General features: G+C 43.9%; 1 protein-coding gene across 1 annotated transcript; it reads right to left on the bottom strand.

Annotated features, from left to right (window-relative positions):
• Positions 1-13062: 13062 nt before the first annotated feature.
• Positions 13063-19935, bottom strand: LOC311309057 (LIM/homeobox protein Lhx1; the record flags this gene model as incomplete). Its single annotated transcript, XM_084438207.1, has 5 exons — positions 19751-19935; positions 18216-18436; positions 17323-17600; positions 15203-15368; positions 13063-13442 (listed from the first exon to the last, which is right to left on the bottom strand). Exons 1-5 carry the CDS (start codon positions 19918-19920, stop codon positions 13063-13065), a joined length of 1215 nt encoding a protein of 404 aa, XP_084294333.1. The 5' UTR covers positions 19921-19935.
• Positions 19936-20000: the final 65 nt, after the last annotated feature.

The raw sequence follows: 20000 nt of genomic DNA, 5'->3' as shown, positions 1-20000 counted from the left end.
ATACTGAGCACCAATACTTTGCCATACTGAACACCAATACTTTACCATACTGAACACCTATACTTTACCATACTGAACACCAATACTTTACCATACTGAACACCTATACTTTACCATAATGAACACATATACTTTACTGCACTGAACACCAATACTTTACCATACTGAACACCTACGTTTTACCATACTGAACACAAATTCTTTACAATACAGAACACCTATATTTTACCATTCTGAACACCAGTACTGTACCATACTGAACACCTATACTTTATCATAGTGAACACCTATACTTTACCATACTGAACACCTTTACTTTACCATACTGAACACCTATACTTTACTATACTGAACACCAATACTTTACCATATTGAACACCAATGTTTTACCATACTGAAAACCAGTACTTTACCATACTGACACCGATACTTTACTATACTGAACACGAATACTTAAGCATACTGAACTCCAATATTTAACTACACTGAACACCAATAGTTTACCATACTGAACACCTTTATTTTACCATACTGAATACCAATACTTTACCATACTGAACACCAACACATTAGCGTACTGAACACCTATTTACCATACTGTAACCACAAAACTGGCTATATACGGGCGTGCCACATGAGATCAAGGATGTGTGTGCCAGTGGCCACTGTCCAGGTAAGCCAACCTCCCCCCCTCCACACACACACACACGTGGTTATAAACAATAGGTGTGTGTATGTGTGCATGCGTGTGTGTATTTACATCCACTACCTGGGCAGTGGGCACACACACAGCCCTCCCCCGCCCCCTACCCAGACTCCCTCAGTAAACACAGAGCTGGTTCACGCTTGCTGCACAGCTGGTTCTGCTAATGTGAGATTATGTCGCGTGGAGACCCAATTATCCACCATTGATCCCAGACACCGCCCACCACGGCTCGGGGAGCAGCAATGTGCAGAGAGAGGGGTTCTGCTGGTCCGGCCCACCTGGCTGTGTCCACATGTACCACGCATGCAAATTCACCTGGGGAGAGATGGGCGTCTCAAGGTTAAGGTGAACCCCTTCTGCTGGGTCAGATTCAGGTGTAATGAGGAAAGTGTGTGTGTGTGTGTGTGTGTGTGTGTGTGTGTGTGTGCGTGTGTGTGTGTGTGCATTTGTATGTGTGTGTGTGTGCGCGTGTAGAGTAGCTACGAGAACAAATGAAATGTCAAACAATACGCAAGCACTATCATGAGCATGTGCACACACACACACACACACACACACACACACACATACACACACAAGCACGCCCGAACAGAATCTGGAAACCCATTGTGACAAATATTCAATGCCAGTAATCTACTGCACTCTGCATGTGTAATTAATCCTAATTTGCTTTGTCTTCAGGCTGACATTTCAGCTGGGGCTTGCCAAGCACTCAGGACTGCCAATAGAGCAATGACAGCAATCTAAACAATAAGACACGTGACAAGCTCAATGTCCGCTTAAGCCTCTCCCGTTATGTGTGTGTGTGTGTGTGTGTGTGTGCCTCATGTCCTATATAGTTTGTAAATACCTGTTACTTACCCACTATATCACATCTAATCCATGTACCCATGTATGCATGGACGAACCTGAGCCAAAACCCCAGAAAATCCACCATAAAAAAATATAAAAAAAACTGTCCAAGATGGCTGCTGTCCAAGGAGTCCCATCTCCCATAAATTATGGCCGTAAAGCACAGGCTAATTAATTCTTGTGCAATACACAAAAGGAAACGCCGGGTGAAAAATGGGAGCAGGTCCTGAGAGGTGCCAGGTCTGCAAAACATTTTCGACTTCAATTTATAAGCAATTTAGCATTAAATCATCAACCAGAAGTGGTTGAGCTAGACGCTGTGGTGAGCGTGCACACCCAGACCATAGTGAAGATGACGAGGAGGGCTTGGGAGAGCGGACAAGGAGGAGGGGAGAATAATAGTTTTAAGCGTCTAAAATACAGCTAAAAATAAGGCTAAAAATACAAGAAGGATTACAAAATGTGCGTTGTGTGATCGTGTGAGACAGGGTCCCTTTCTTCAAACCCTTTCTTCTTGGGCTCCACACACACACACGCACACACACACACACACACACACACACACACACACACACACCTAAACACACACACACACACCTAAACACACATACACACACACACACCTAAACATACGCACACACACACACACACACACACACACACACACACACACACACCTAAACACACACACACACTACCCTGGCTTTGCCAGACCCAATTCGCAAGAATGCGAAGGGTCTGGAAACTCACAGTTGCTTTCCGATTCCTAAGGGGCGTTACCAACGTGCGTAGATCAAAATGCCTCTGGAAGCAATTGGATAGACCTTCAACCAATCAGCGAAAATGCCTCTATGGCGCTCCTCTGTTCCGTCATCTTATTAAACCCCATATTAGATAAACGGTTGTGATTGGCATGAACACATTTCTGTTTGAGAGGATTCCGTTAGAACGGTTGGATGTCCAGACTGATCTGCAGAGTGAAATCGAATGTGAGCTTGTGAGTCCCTTCTTTTAAAATAAACAAACAAACTGATGGCGCCAGGCTACACACACACACACACACCTATGCACACACACAAACACACAAGCACACACACGCACAGTCTGAACAGGGCACATAGCCATAGCGAATGATGGAAGGCAGTATCTAATGCGGGCAGAAAGCTCACTTTAGTTCTGCATTGATCGGCACTAAGGCCGATGCAAAAAAAAGAGATAGTGATGGACAGCGACTGGACTAGTCTACCTAGGCAGCACTGTGAATGACCCTGCGCCCCTCCGTCAACGCTGGTGGACTCTGGGGGCATTAGAATGTGACGGAAGCCCAGAGTGGACAAGACAGTGATGGAGTACAGGCCCACTGAGAGCTGTGGCTGAACAACTCCCTATATACATTAGATTGCTGATCAAACACAATGTTGTTGTCTGGGGCAGGGACTCAACAATGCTAATAGTGCTGTTGTTGTTGTTGTTGTTGTTGTTGTTGCTGTTGTTGTTTGTTGAGAGGTGTGTCAGTTGCGTTGTGGTAAAAGAGAGAGATTGTGAACTATTAACGGCACCATGGTTACCATGGCTACCACCCACCTTCACCTACTGTGTGTTCAGGTTATTATCAACAAACCTGTCCCTTTTACACACACACACACACACACACACACACACACACACACTCAGACACTCACACACTCAGACACACACACACACTCACACACACACACACACACACACACACAAACACACACTCAGACACACACACACACACACTCAGACACACATATACACTCAGACACACACACATATACACTCAGACACACACATACACTCACACACCCACACACACCCACACACACAGTAATTGTGTCTCCTAATACATATTCACCGAAATGACACTGTTGCCATGCCCTCTGTAAACAGACTCAATAACATGGACCTTGAGAGGGACAGTAATGATATAAATGGTAAATTGGAGCAATGGGGGTGAACTCATTCTGAGGTCTGTAGGTAAAGAGAAGCAACACTAGATCTCCATGGTGGATTCCACCATACCTCTAACCCCCTGACCCCTGACCCCCGCCCCCCTCACACACATCCCCCATGCCCAACACCATGACTCCTATCCTGGGTAGAATGGGAGAGCAGCCCCCTGGCACTGTGTATTATCCAGTCAGAACGCACAGTGGCCCCAAGTGCTTGTCAGAGAACCTCTCCTGGACCACTCAACTCAAGAGAGAGAGAGAGGGGGTGTCTGCATCTAGATGTGATCCCGGGCTGGAGTGGTTCGACCCACATGTAACTCCTGTATGAAGAAAACAAACAGGGTTGATGCATAATAACATGCTGACCCCCGTCCCCTCCATGCACAAAGCATGCATATCTCAGCTCGAGAGCGGGGGGGGGGGGGCATGTTAGTGCCTGTGTGCGGGCTTTTCAATCGCCTGTTTTTTTTATTTTTTTATTCCTGCACTCCCACTCAAAATATCCCTGTAATATAGCATGGTAGATGTTGAACATCCCTGTAATGTAGGATGGTAGATGTTGAACATCCCTGTAATGTAGGATGGTAGATGTTGAATATCCCTGTAATGTAGGATGGTAGATGTTGAACATCCCTGTAATGAAGGCAGCCTGGAGGGTAGATGTTACCTCAGAGTGGAGATGGCCTCAAGCCCTTTGTCAGACCATCTCTGTTTTGACATTGTTTTGATTGGATGTAAGCATGAGGTAACAGCTTCTGTCCTATGGTCCCTCCAGCAAATCAACAGAAGGGTTTTCCTGTCGACAGACATATTTTGGTTTTAAACTAAAACCAACAAAGGTAAATAACTTCCACCACGAACACAACTGTCCTCATCATGTTAAGAAAGACGCCAGCGGAGGTTATGAATACTGAGGTGGAAGCACAACCATTCATCTTCTGGTCTCCGCTTGTCTCCCAACTTTAATGAATTACATTTCCATGTAATTCGGGAAGCCAATCTACTCCATTATAAAGTTTGGCAGGGGTAAAAAAAAAAAAAAAAAAAAGAAGAAGAAAGAATTGCAGTCCTAATTAATTATTTCCAGCTTTTGTTTCTAATTACCTGCATGGCTAGGCTACTATGGGAATGTGATGTGCAGGCGGCAAAGGGGTGTGTCTGAACGAAATGGTCTTACCGATGTAGACACACCCACACAGCCCAATACAGATCCACCCACCCAGGGAAACACACCAACCCATGCCCTCCTCCAATAGGTCGCCAACCCACAAACCGTACCCAGCCATTTGAGCCTGTGCAAATCTAAATATCGTACCTAAACTTACATTTACTTTTCAAAAAGCACAAAAATGGTCACTTAACCGTGTACATATCTCCTAACTATGATTAATGACCGCCAACTGTCATGTATGCATCAAGAGATAAGTCATACATCATACGTGACTACAGCTGGAAAACGCTGGAATGACAAGTGTATAGAAAACCATGCTTGGACTACCAAATATAGACCAACACTGTGTCAGCATGTGAGCTATAGTAATGAGTAAATACTCATATATTGGGAAAACAATGCAAAGGAAACACACACACACACACACACACCATACAACAAGGAATACATACTGTAAAAGCACCACACAAGTGTGAGCACGCGCGCACACACACACACACACACACACACACACACACACACACACACACACACACACACACACACCTCAATTTCCTGTGTAATCCGTCATCTTGCCCATGGTTTTAATTCCTGTTAACTGCATGGTTGCGTGCCGCTGCCTAGTTCATTCTAATGGAATTGAATAACAGAGCTGCTCTGCTGCACTTGCACAAGCCTGCTTTAATTGGAATGAATGTTTTTCAAAAAAGTGAGAAATATTCTGGGCTGGATTTTTGTAGGGTAAAGGACAATTGTGTGGCCCTGTGATTTCTGAGATGTGCAGGCTCTGGACTGGATGGCAATAAAAGTTAGATCTACCGTAACGAAACATCCACACCGCGTACAGTAAGATAACACCAGCTATCTGATGTTGAAGTAGGAATTTTGTTCATAGATGGAGAAAATTTTCATAGTTTGAACTCGGCAGTTGAATTGAATGCGTTCCGTAATGGAATGGAAATGGTAAATGGACTGTACTTACAGGATATAGCACTTTTTATCCAAGGTGCTTTAGAATGGCTTCTCACCAAGCACACACCAATGGCGGTAGCTGCCATGCAAGGCGCTAGCCTGCTCATTGGGAGCAATTTGGGGTTCAGTGTCTTGCTCAAGGACACTTCGACATGTGGGCATCTGAATTTTCACATTTTCCAAAATCCGTTTCAGGGTCTGGAAAGGCTCTCGCCGAGAATGATCTCATGGTTGGAATTCCAACCAGGCCAATCAGCGTCCTTTGAATGGATCCTTTGAATTACTAAAGCACACAACGTGATTGGTTAGGGGATGAACTAATCGCTTCAGCAATGCTCATCTGGGAAAGTGGCTGCAGTGAGAGCTTGTTCAGACTGAATAATGAAGTGAAACAAAATGGAACTTCAGTGTCCGGCTATTGAGCCACAGCCACGTACCATGTACCAACACGCTATTTGGGATATTTTTAAAAAAAAAAAAGCTTTCGTTCAAATAAAGTTCTACTGATCAAACCAATTCAACTCAATTTTCAAACACAAACATGTCCACAGATGACTGGATATTTCCGATGGCCCTCCCAGATTCACCTGAGCTCAGCTGGCAGCTGCTGCATTTCCTGGTGGATCCAAATCAAGCCTTGGTGGCATCTGTCACGGCCTGGACAGAACCAGAACCAGCTGATGCACCGCCGCTCATGTATCAATCACCCACCCCACCGAGAGCATGAAGAGGTTGGACTTTGGGAGGTGCATTGTGAAAATACTAAGTAAAACGTTTGACAGTGTATGTTACACACACGCATGCGTGCGCACACACACGCAAGCACGCACGCAAGCACACACACACACACACACACACACACACACACACACATACACACACACACACACACACACACAAATAAACCGGTAAATATGACTGACCTTGTGTATTGCTCTTCTGTGCATCCAGGTTAATTTCCCAATGATGTCAACCTTGTAGTACACAGAACATCCAGCGCTCACTCATCAGCATACACAGTGACAACTTAGGGTACCGGCTTAGTGTAAGCAGTATCCACCCTCACCAAAGTAAATTAATTGTCTAATGGCTTTAAATTGATTAGTGATCTCAGGTTTGACTCGCAAATCTCCCTTTAATCCAGGTATTTCCCTCTTTGGATAAGCCGGGGATTGAGTTAATTAACAACAGTAGCGTACAGTAACACGTCAACAAGCATCTGGAGCTCCGGCTCCGTGGGCCGGTGTGACAGCGCCCGTCCTGCAGCTGGACTTCTGCTTTGTGGGCTGGTGTGACAGCGCCCGTCCTGCAGCTGGACTTCTGCTCTGTGGGCTGGTGTGACAGCGCCCGTCCTGCAGCTGGACTTCTGCTCTGTGGGCCGGTGTGACAGCGCCCGTCCTGCAGCTGGACTTCTGCTCTGTGGGCTGGTGTGACAGCGCCCGTCCTGCAGCTGGACTTCTGCTCCGTGGGCCGATGTGACAGCGCCCGTCCTGCAGCTGGACTTCTGCTCCGTGGGCCGGTGTGACAGCGCCCGTCCTGCAGCTGGACTTCTGCTCCGTGGGCCGGTGTGACAGCGCCCGTCCTGCAGCTGGACTTCTGCTCTGTGGGCTGGTGTGACAGCGCCCGTCCTGCAGCTGGACTTCTGCTCTGTGGGCCGGTGTGACAACACCCGTCCTGCAGCTGGGCTCCTGCCATGTTGAGCAAATGAACTTCTTTTCTTTTTTTAAAGATATTTTTTAGGGCTTTGCAGCTTTAATGTTATAGGACAGTGTAGAGAGACAGGAAATGCAGGAGAGAGAGAGGGGAGGACATGCGGCACAGGACGGGAATCGAACCCGGGTCCGCCGCGCAAAGGACTAGCCTTCATATGGTGCGTGCCTTACCCGGTGAGCTACCAGGGCGCCCAGAGCAAATTAACTTCTAATGCTACGGTATACTAGATCTTACCATGCCTTACACTGCTAAACTCCCCCAACCAAACAAGACTCAGGAGTCTCTTTACTCATTTACTTATCGAGTTTTAAATGAACCCTGAACAGTAAATCAAAGTTAAGGAACTTGCTTGCGCTAATATTTGGTTGTTTTATAAGAAACCCAATAACTGAGACAAACTGTGTTTGTCAAACCACTAGGAGGCATTGTTCTTGAAGGTTAGTTATGTTGGACTATTGACTGACATTATAAGAGTTATATATTGGAAGGATTTCCATTGTTATAAAATTAGCCCAGTATATTTTTTTAGGGGTATCTATGAAAGTACTATTTAGAAATGCTTCTCCTCTGCTGCTTCACACGCTAATAACTTCCCCTTCAACTTATTGGATTACTTTCCAAAACAGGTGTGTGATGCAGTCCTACCTGTATCAAGACAGGCCCTCCTTGGACACCTAGATATGTAGCAAGCCCCCCCTAACGTTCTGCTACTATCAGAGGGCAACGACTCCATGCTCCCCCTTGTTTAACGGTTCTCAAGCCTGATTTAGAATCTGTCAGTGGATAGAAATGTCTACAGAACGTTTTAATTTAGTTGTTGCTCTGCTTTGGTCTAAACTCTGTGTGAGAGCTGGAGCTACGACTAGGGCTGGTTTAAAAAATAAATAAATAATCGATTCTGAATCAAATGATTCAGAATCGATTCATGAATCCCAAAATCGATCTTTTATTTAATGAATAGTTCATTAATTAATTAAATGATTCATTCATTCATTTTTGTATATCAGTATCGATACCCAGCCCTAGTATTGATGTGTTGCATAACTTGGCAGTCATGTAATTAAGGTTACAGCTAAAAAAAAAAACAGCTTTTAGTAACACTAACCGAATCGATATTTAATCGAATCAAATCGAATTGAATCGTGATAATCGATTCTGAACTTTGTGAATCGGAATCGAATCGATTCTTGAAATTCGAATCGATACCCAGCCCTAGCTCTGACCCACACAAACCACTGCCCTCTGAGAAATCCAGACTCCACATCATCTCACACTGCCATGTAGTAGCTACACCGACCCTGGTCAAACGTGCAACAGCAATAACATGGCACTGGTCAGTCAGGTGTTGGATTGAGCAGAGAATCCATATTGTAATCCACCATGAGTAGCGTTTACCGTATGAGATGGCACGAGTTCATTTGACCGTCGGCAATCCATCCCCAGCTTCACTAGGCCTCCTTGAAATGCAGCTCCCATTGTTAATGTTTGTCTCCCTGGCACATTAGGCCCACCAGCAACCAGCCAGGAGGAAGGAGGAAGGAGACCCCCTAGCCCACCGCCCCCCCCCAGCCCACCGCCCCCCTGGACAGTCAGCAGAAAGCAGCATCTCTTCACAGTCAGTGAAGAGTGAACCACATGGCTGGGTTCATCAACCCTCGCCCAATACTGCACCAGGACAACATGTCTCCTGCTCAACCAGCCTGTTACATCGATTAGCACTGCCGGCCTCGATCCCAGCTGCATGATTTCTTTGAGAAGGAACGAAGACGCGCACCATTATATTTGTTGACTTACTCATTCCGCTCTCTTACAGCTGTGGCGCTTAATGTGATAAAACAAATGTTCCTTATATACATATGTACACAGAAGTATGTACTCTAAGCATGTTTAGCTGCAGAGCTAACAGCTACCACAGTGTTTATCCGCTGGCCTGGACTCAGAATGTGCTGTGGTCCTGTGGGGCCCTGAACTACTTTAAACCCCTTATGTGTCCTCTGTCCTCTACCCTTCCTCCTCTCTCTCCTCCTCTCTCCTCTCTACTCCTTTCTTCCTCCTCTCTCTCCTCCTCTCTTCCTCCTCTCTCTCCTCTCTTCCTCCTCTCTACTCCTTTCTTTCTCCTCTCTCTCCTCCTCTCTCTCCTCCTCTCTTCCTCCTCCCTCTCCTCCTCTCTCTCCTCTCTCTCTCTCCTTTCTCCTCTCTCTCTTCCTCCTCCCTCTCCTCCTCTCCTCCTCTCTCTCCTCTCTCTCTCTCTCCTCTCTCCTCCTCTCTCTCCTCCTCTATCCCCGAGCTCTGCCAGGTTCAGGCTAGTCAAATGACCACGCTCAGGTATTTAAAACGTCATTTAAAATCATTCAATACGGTTAAGGCACATTTATTTTCCAATGCGACTACAAGGTCAGTTTGGAACCAATAGCCGATGCCCGATCAATAGGAGATTTGAATTTAAAGAGCTGTAGTCCCCCAGCACCTCACCCGACCACTCCAGGGTGGTGGTAGCGCATAGCGTCAGCGTCTAGGCTAAGCTGGAGGGCTCAGGGAAGTCTTATATCCCCTTTTTAGCCCCTCAAAGCCATCAGCATCTCTGCTCCCCTGACTGCCCCCCCCCCCCCCCCCCCCCACACACACACATACCCTCCCCATGTCTGGTTAACTCACAGGACCATGATTAATTCATGGTGGATTATGGTTGGTCAGGGCTGTGGTAGAGAGCGGAAGGTGAGTTGGGGTGAGCGGTCGAGGGTTAGCTGGAGATAAGGGCTTCCCCCCTGGATACAGGCCGCTGCAATCCCATAACTACACTCCTCCACCTGGCTCCTATGAATAATATTACATTCTACCGCCTAGAAACACCTGGTCGTTCGAAAATTTTGGATATACAATATTCGGCTCATTCAAGATATTTTATATACATTGAAATACATGTCAGAACTTTGATGCGGAACATGTGTGTTGTGTGTGTGTGTGTGTGTCTGCGCACGTGTGTGTGTGTGTGTGTGCGCACGTGTGTGTGTGTGCGCACACGTGTGTGTGTGTGTGTGTGTGTGTGCGGGTGCGTGTGTGAGAAAGATATAATAAAATATTATTTTTATTTTGTGTCTGTGTATGTGTGTGTGTGTGAGAGAGAGAGAGAGAGAGTGTGTGTGAGAGAGAGAGAGAGAGAGAGACTGAGAAAGTGTGTATGTGTGTGAGAGAGAGAGACTGAGAAAGTGTGTGTCTGTGTGTGATTTCAGTTTCATTTAATTTCTAATTCCTCCCCCTTCACCTGCAACATCACTACACACAGAGTGTTGTAGCTCCTCCCACTAGCATGACGACCCCCATATGAACACCCCAGTCCTCTGATCACTTTCTCCTCTGCCAAGACTGGGCGACTGAGCTAACTTCTTAAAATATCTCCACAACCTCAGGAAACTGAATACATTACATATTGTAATAAAAAATTAAAATCTGTCAGGACTGTAGGAAAAGAAACGATATCAGCATAAGTTATGAATTCAGTTCCTGGACTTATGGAGGAACTCCCTCTTGTGTCTGGCTGCTCTCACGCAGTCCAGCACTCCTATTACCCAGATAACCCACAGTCAGCAAGATTTCCTTGTTATTCAAATCCCAGCAGTGTGCCATGTATATATATATATATATATATAATTTGCAACCGTGGTATTTCAGCTCTATACTGATAGACTGTTGTTTTACAGCAGCAGAACGTTGCATATATACAGTGCGCAGCTGCAAAGGTTTGATAGTAGAGTATAATACTGTTGCCAATCAAGTTTTGTAGTTTTGATATTGTACTGGTTTTGGTTTTAACAATACATATGAAAATATTTTGATCATACTGTAACTCAGCTGTTTTTTAAGACGTTGGTGGAACTTTGTTGACTGAGGGTTAGGGTGAGGGTTTAACCGATGTCAGCAGCTGATAAGGAGATTACCGCCCCCTCCTGCCAGACAAACAGTGACACCAATCGAGATTGTAAAGGAGGAAGATCAGAACAGGGTTAATAACCAGCAGGGTTAATAACCTTGCTGAAATTTAAAATGATCAAACCTAAGAAGACACAAAGCGCCAAATATGATATTAATTCTATATTCAACAAATATGTTTTCATTCAAATTGTATATTTTCTAGTTTTATTAGAAACACATTTTTCCCAACATGTTGTATTTATACAGTGAATGGTCTAATATGCACTGGAGGTCACAGAAGCTTGGGTTTATTGGAACAATAAAAGACATGTCATGAGGGTTTGATATTCAAAGAAAGTAGCAGCTGCTAGCTGCATATTTGACCATCAATTTTAATAGTTTGGATTATCCTTTAAAGACACAAAAATAAAACCTGTCTAAGTATGTCATATTAACAATTGTATGAATGTTGTTCAGCAGACTAAAAAATTAAGAAGTCAATGACTCCTTAACATTTTTAACACTTACACTTTGTCTCAACACGTTCTGCAGATGATGGTGCAAAGCACTTTTACAGTATTTGTGCTATTTTTTTTATTTATTTGGCAACTGTCTACTTACTTGTGTTTTTTATATTCTTTTTCAGTTTTTGTAAACAACATCTTGTACAAACTAGCACAGTGACCCACAACCCCAGCAAACGTGTTCATCTTCATACAATATAAATAAAATCAATACAAAAGTTTGGTTGGTTGCTTGGAACATTTTATCTGGCTCAAGAGGTTCTAAAACATGGTTTGATACTTTTAACTCCTGAATTAAATATATTACGTAAACAGTTGACTGTTCTAAGTCCCTTTCAGACCCCCATTAAAAGATTTTTAGAAGGTAGACTTCATTTAAACATTTCAAGCTCTCTTCCATTCAAATAAAGGGTTTTACAATCCGTATATGGTTTTTCTGTTTGCCTTTTGAAGGCCAACTTCTTCAGATTTGGTGGAATTCTCAAACCAAGAAAAAGACACAGTCCAGATGAAGAGCAAAAAAGAAACATAATGGTATTTCCCCAGGCCTTCAGGAACATATTTAATGTGGAAGGTTGTTTAAGGGTCAGTATGGCAGAGCCTTAAGAGGCAAAGAGGTCTGAGGAGCTTTTGAATAAATACAAGAGACACGTTTTGAGTGTCATAAATAGAGTCCAACGCCGTTCAGTCTTCCTGTAGCGCTCGCGGCCCGGGTTAGCGCCGGAGCAGCACCCTCTCGTCTCCTCTGTAAAGCTGTTCGAGTCTTTGACAGTAGCTAATGATATCTGTTGTGTTAGGGACATATAACTTGTTTTACGGAACTGTGTTTTTTCCCAGTGGTGTATGTTTGGACGTTCATCGCTGTGCTAGGCTGCTGATAGGAGTCTGGGGGGGGGGCACAGGACTGGAGGGCAGGGGCCCGAGGCTTTGGTTCAACAGTCTCACACAGTCTTTTGTGCACCCAAGTCCTTGTTCGGGGGTTTGAAAAAAATAAGCAATCAAAACATCAACACAATACCAAGGTAAATGTTTACAACTACATTGTCCACATTGTGTGTTTCGCCTTATATCTTTCCCCTGCAAAACCAAACATACTGGGAAAATAAATAAATAAATATGACCGACCCCCCCCCAAAAAAAAGAATTAACGGGTGTCTCTAGCCCTGGCCCTACCATTCTCCTGACCCCCCCACCCACACCCCTGTCCTCCTCCCCTATGGTACAGTCCGCTCACTGGAGTCACCAGACAGTGGCCTCGTTCATTTCCGAGGGGGGGTGGGACAGGTGGTTGTTGTATCCGCTGCCATTGAGGGACAGTGAGGTAAAGGGGGGGCTGGGGCCAAACACCTCCGAGGACATGCTGTGCAGGGGGCCGGGGATGCCGGGCTCTGGGCTGGGCGAGTCCCCGGGGTGGTGGGACATGATGTCAGAGTACCGCTGAACCTCGCTGGAGGGATGGTGCCCGGGCAGCGGGTGGTCCATTCCGCCCAGGGGGGTGCCGGTGGGGCCCGAGGACGGCACGAAGGGGAGGTCTACTGGGGTCTGCGCCTGCGACGAGGGAGGCCCCTGAGGGAAGAAGTCATAGTTCCCTCCCGGGCCGTAGTACTCACTCTGGTAATCTGTGGATGGACAGAACAACCATGGTGAGGGCCTGAGAGCAATGATCGTGTGAAAATCATGTCGGAGATATTTCATTGAATATACATGGCCTGTAGTTGTATCACATTAGTCACAGACTACGCTACACTTATATCAAAACTGTAATTCGGTGAATAATGCAGCTTCAAAAGTAATTAAAATTGGACCATCTCATCATCCATTTACATACAGAGATCTTTGTTAACATGGGACCATTTCAGCAGGCATGTTACCTACAGAGACCTGTATTAAAATGGACCATTTCATCAGTGATTTTACCAACAGAGACCTTCTTTTTTTCATTTAAGCAGAATATTATTATTATTAGACTTGAAGCTCACGACAAACGACAAAAGCCCAAGCACAGAAAAATGAAAGACTATCAGTTTAGAGATTCTGGATTATTATTTTTGATCATCAAAGAAATAGGGATTAGATAGAGCATCTCAGAGATAAAAAATAAAGTAAAATAAATACATGATATTAGCATAGGCATTCCAATACAATTTACCATTTAAGTGCTAGGGAATACCCACCACCTAGAATCTGTCATATTTCAATGACATAGGTAGGCCTACAAAGATCTATATCAGCATCAGTTAAAAATGCAGTAATGTAAAAGTAATGCAGTGATGTAAAAGTAATGTCCCACTAGGGCACACAGCCTAACTCCAAAATCCCAATATTCCCAATTTCTTGTAAATGTGTAGCAAGGTCAACTCTGAGCACCCAAAGTTGAGTCCATACAAAAGTAAACCATGTTGTATTTTGCACTCTCTGGTCTTGTCCTTGCACGTTGTTTATTGTTATGCACCAACAAACCTCAGCAAATTCCTAGTACAGTACGTGAAAACCATACCAATAAACATTCTGATTCATCCAGCCCTACATTACATTATCTTAAAATGTACAGAATATGCATGCAATTATGTAAAAAGTATGCCTATATCGGACAGGGGGTTCGGATTGACCCCCCCTCACCTGTTGACCTCATAACAGTGTGTGTGTGTGTGGCGTAGGGGGGGGGGGGGGGTTACATATTAACAAACCCTCTTCTGGACCTAGATCACAAACTTAACCGCAGGAATGTGTTAATGAGGTTCTTTTCCTCCTTAATATTCTTAGTAAATACCTCACAGACAGGGTATTGTTGATAAGTGTAGGCCTATTATTTATTCATATGCAATGCTCCAGTGAGGCATATTGTATACACGCAAGCACGCACACACACACACACATACACACACAAACACACACATACATATTGTATAGCCTATAGTGTTATTGCACATTAGACCAACTAGATGACATGGAGGGTTATTTGTGCAAGCGACTTCCCCTCCACCATTTCTTCAGATTCTCTAATTAGCCCAGGCTACATTTTCATCTCAGTTTTGCAAATTTCAAATGTTCTGTTTTGGTGTTGGGTTACATCCGTCAAGATCAACAGATCAACATGTAATTAATGTAAATGCTGTATTCCTTACGTAACAAGCAAAGGTGGCAGGAGAGTTAGGAACAGCAACGTAACTCAACCCTCTGCTGATGGTGTCTCGTTGTAAACATTCAGAAACGACCCACGCGTTGTATCGCAACGTCTGCGCGCTCATCTGATAAGCCACGATAATCATCAAAGGCGTCCCGGGGTAGCGCGACAAATGGAAACAGCGCTTGGCAAAATCATCAATTCCACATTTCAAACAAACGTGGAAATAGATAAACCTGTACTCATCACTCTTACCTCCATAGTAAGAAAACGGGCCGTTTGGAATTAATTCCCCAGGTTCGAGCCGGTCCACTAGCGTTCTCATTCTCCTCGGGCTCCTGAAGAACGCGTGCCGTCGGGCGCCCAGGGCGCTGAGTTGCTTCATGCGCCGCTCTTTGGAGCGCCGGTTCTGGAACCATACCTAGAGAGCACAGAGGGCGGGTAGGACACAGTTAATAAAACATGATATCAGCTACTGCAAATACAATCCTACATTACTTATTAGGCGAGCAAAGAGAGAGCTCAAATATGAGCAATGTTACTGTCCAAAGCCGAGGCATAGTCTAAAGCCCACATAGGCTATACAGTCATACAAAACATAAGCTTACTTCAATTGTAAAAAAAAAATAAAGTAAATAATAATAGCCTAATAATAGCCTAATAATACAAATCCAAAGATGCTTTTGTAAAATGTTTCAGCTACATGAAAGTAGGCAACGTAAATCACATTGAGGCTGTTAAATCAAACTTTTCAAATGCTGTTCAATCAAATTTCATAAAATCATCATAAAAACGTGGCTGTTGGTTTGTTTTGATTCGCCGTGAACAGCACCCAGGCCAGAGATGTCGGCTACACCGGCGCCTTGTTTCACCGACGCCATCGCGGTCAAGGCTGTCGCGTGGTGAACTGATGGGAGTGAGTTCGTATTTCATTGTCAAGATTATTCCTAATTATCGTCACAAGGAGAGTCTCCGATCTAACCTCCCTTTAATGATCTTTTAACCCCCCATTTACTCCGACTGGGGGGGGGGGGGCAGCGGCAGGGCCTTAAAATCTTCAATTAATACTTAATAGGGGGGTTGTTACTGATATATTAACCAGCTCTACGAGGGTTATTATTTCGTAATCTATGTACCCACCCTTGAATTACTTCTAATCGCACTCCTCCCCGACGCTCTTAACCAGGCTATCCAACCTCTCCTCTTTATTAATCTCGTAAACTGTTTTTTTCTCTCTCGATCTGCCATTCTGTCTCGGATAATACATTGCCACAGCTCTCCAATTAGACTGTAAATATGAATTTCTAGACGACGGAGATGCTCTTATTGTGACCTCTGATGAGGCCGTGGGCAATTTGCCTAATTTTCGTTACATTAGCCTACATTTGGTTGTACATGACCATGCTGCAGCATGCAGGGCTTTGTCATGAGAAGATAGCTTTTCTTATGCACACAAGACTAACACTTGAAGTAGAGGACGAATAAATAATGGCAATTACGCATACGAATAAAATATAGGCCTACATTTGCTACAAATAATAATAATAATAATAATAATAATAAAAAACACGTATTTTATATAAATTAGTTATTGTATTGTGATTGTTGTTGTTATTGTTATTAGTATTAATATTATTATTATTACTAGGATATTCTATTTTTTATTATTATTTTAATACAGGCCTACAAGCGCATTAGGCTAAGAATGTTTAATTCCCCATCAAATAGTCCATATAGATTAGAGGGATGAGGAGCCTCGTGAAACAGATTTCTGCGTTTACACTTGACTGAGAATGGTCACAGCATGGCTAAATGTGGTCGCAAAACGTGATGGCACTGCGCTGCCAAGACTCCCAGGCGCTCGCACCCGCTCTCGCGCCAGTTGGCGTGTTTACCCATCTTGGTAGCCAAGTATCAGAAATACCCATATAAATTACCCTTACCAAATAAACCTCGATGACAGCCAATATTTTGCTCATTGAATTCCAATGTGACTGTACAATTTGGAATTACAACCCATCTCTTTAAGGGCAGGGAAACGAGAAAGGAGCGGCGTGGATCTGATGAGGCCTCTGTTTGTGACGAACTGTGAACTGTTGCCCGGCACCTAGACGAGCGCCAACAAAAGACCCCATTCCGCGCGTCCCCTCCCCCCTTTTAGCTCAGGGAGACACTTTCCATGAAATGTAAGCTGCTGTATCACACGTTTTAATGAGTGCGTAACTCTGAAAACGCAAAAGGTGAGCCCACCACCAACCTTTTACTCCACCCGTTTTCTTCTGGACTCAACAGTCCATGTTTACCCTCATAGGGCTAACAATAATGTGATTTATATGATTTAAATGTTATTTGCCATTAAAAGGCTATAGGCCTACCTGAATAACTCGCATGTTCAGCCCCGTTTCCTGTGCGAGCTGCTCCCTGATGTGTCTCGTGGGTTTAGGGGTGGCGGCGAACGCCGCTTTCAAGGTCTCGAGCTGCTTGGCCTTGATGGTGGTCCGAGGGCCACGTCGCTTGCCGCCGAGGTTCTGGTCATCATTCTCGTTGTTACCCGTTTCTTTGTCTGACAGATTCGCTATTTCAGAATCCTTTACATCGTCCTGTAACAGGTCTTGAGAATCCGGTGATAAACTCGGATCGCTACATGCTGTTACTATGAGGGGAAAAAAGCTTACATTAAAAAGCGTATTGGATATTCAATGGATGCCAATCCAACATGAACTTGGACACATAAATGACCTGCCCACTGCTAAGACTTGCCATGTTGGCCATGTAGTCTAATTTATGTAATGGTTTCATGAACTTATGATTGAACTTATGATGATTTATTGACTAACACTGAATGTAGGCTATTTGAAATTAAGTTCTAAATAAACAACAGTAAACATGTGCCAACTAATGACAGGTCACTGGCCAAAATAGTAAAATAGTAAATCCTGGAGTCAACATCCAGACAGATGCTCCATAAAGGCTATTTCGATACATCTATAGATGTAGGCTAGTTATAATTCTTGTCTGAAAATATTTTCTCGTGGGCAAATTGTGATTTTTGTTTTCGTAAGATTAACATTTTATTTAACGAGTGGATTTTATATTAGCATATACGGTTGGGCTATTACGTAGGCTACTATTATGCCACGTATGCTGTACATCAAGTTGTCGAAATGATACATGATCGTTCGGCATCAAACCTGGGTCTGAGAGGATCACATTCATCACAATTTAGCAAAGCACGCCACACCACGAAGCCACGTCGGCCGTAGCCTACCTGAGAGGTTTGTGTCTTTTCCGTTGCTGTTGCTTAGGTAATCTTCTTTGCAGACGAATTTGTTTTCGTCAATGATGTATAGCTCCTCGCCGGTCGAGAGCTGCTTATTGCACATCATGCAGGTGAAGCAATTGAGGTGAAACACTTTACTCCGGGCCCTCCGAACCAAGTCGTTAGGCGAGATGCCTTGCGAACAACCCGCGCACTTCGTTCCGAACCGCCTGTGAAAAAGAAAGATTAAGAATTATCAATTATCAAAACTCGTTCATGAATGTGATGAAATAGGTAATTTGTTCACTAGGCCGCAAGGTCAAATATAGAAGGTGCAGACAGACGTTTGGAAATCAAATGTAGGCCTATTTACTATGCAGCACAGCATGCTATTAATTAACTGCAAGCAAATGCATGCTTCTATAAGTCCATATTTTTGATCATTTTTGGTTGACTAGCCTGTATCTAGGCATCAATGTCATATCAACAAATAAGGGCTATATTATAGGCTGTTGTATCAGCTATTAAAAATAAGATGATGTTACTAAGTTTCTAATTTATTAGCAGTTAGAATTGACAGAAAATAAAGCACTTAATATGCATTGCAATACACTTGTTTTGCCTTTTAACACTTAATAGTATCATTTTTTTATTGATTGTATTTATAATGTGTATTCAGATGTACACTGATTGTTGACTGCAGTCTGTGATTGCATTGTCTGCGAGTTTGATGTTCTCTAAACAGGTTTATTATTTGAATACACTTATCACGTCTCCTTCACTCGAGCTGAGCAAACACGCGGATCTGGGCAGATAGCTTTACCACCACGTCGACCTGCTCTTCCATCGCTGAATCCGAGTGAAGTATTGATTGTAGCGGCTATATCTTGTAAACAAAGTGTGATTTCCTTAGAACCCCTACTGGGAACGAGTACACACACGTGTAATTCTGCTGTCGGTCGTTTAGCATCGCAATTCAAATTAACAAGCCGTTAATTACTGTCCCCAAATCAAAGCTTCTGAAGCATCACCTTTAAATCCTCCTTCACACCTTCGCTACTGACTGGGGATTATTAAACGCCATCCCACTGAATAAACACATTATAGGAGTAGGCCTAACTGCTGATTTATAGGGCTAAATATTTACCTGCAGTAGGACCTAAAGGCCTCTTATCTATGTGTTCACATTGCTATTGTATAAAATAGAACCTGATATAGGCTAATCAAGAGCACGTGAATTATAAATATTTCTAAATCTGAATAATCTATCTTAAAATATGTTTTCAAAGTAGGATACCGTAATTGGTTGAGGGGTTTAATGTCTCTAAATCCAATCTGTGGAAGGTACAGTGTAGCCTACTAATGTACCCGAGATACAACTGCTTTTGAATATGAGACTTTAGAGTCTTTGGGTGTTTCTTTTCTTTTCTCTAAATCTTAAAACGATATAACTTGACCCTGAACACATGCAAAAGCAACATACTGAAACGTGAAAACAACAACTCACAGAATGTGCAAGTCTGAAATCAAGACTTCAAGCTTACCTAAAGAAGTCGTTTTTGCAGTATAATTTCCCTTCTCGAGAAAAACATTTCTCAGTCAAATTACATTTACACTCGCAGCACTGAACGCACTTCACGTGCCACGCTCTGTCCAAAACATTGAGGAGAAACCTGTCCAAAATAGGCCTCTCGCATCCAGCGCAGTGTACCATCGTCTCTGGATGTGCACCCACAATGATACCGTGGTCTGGACAGCTTGAGATTCTGCTCCTCGCGCTCTCTGACTCGAGTA

The sequence above is a fragment of the Borostomias antarcticus genome, assembly GCF_949987555.1.
Source record: "Borostomias antarcticus genome assembly, chromosome: 1".
Taxonomy (NCBI): Eukaryota; Metazoa; Chordata; class Actinopteri; order Stomiiformes; family Stomiidae; genus Borostomias; species Borostomias antarcticus.
This window is presented reverse-complemented; position numbering and strand designations above follow the sequence as displayed.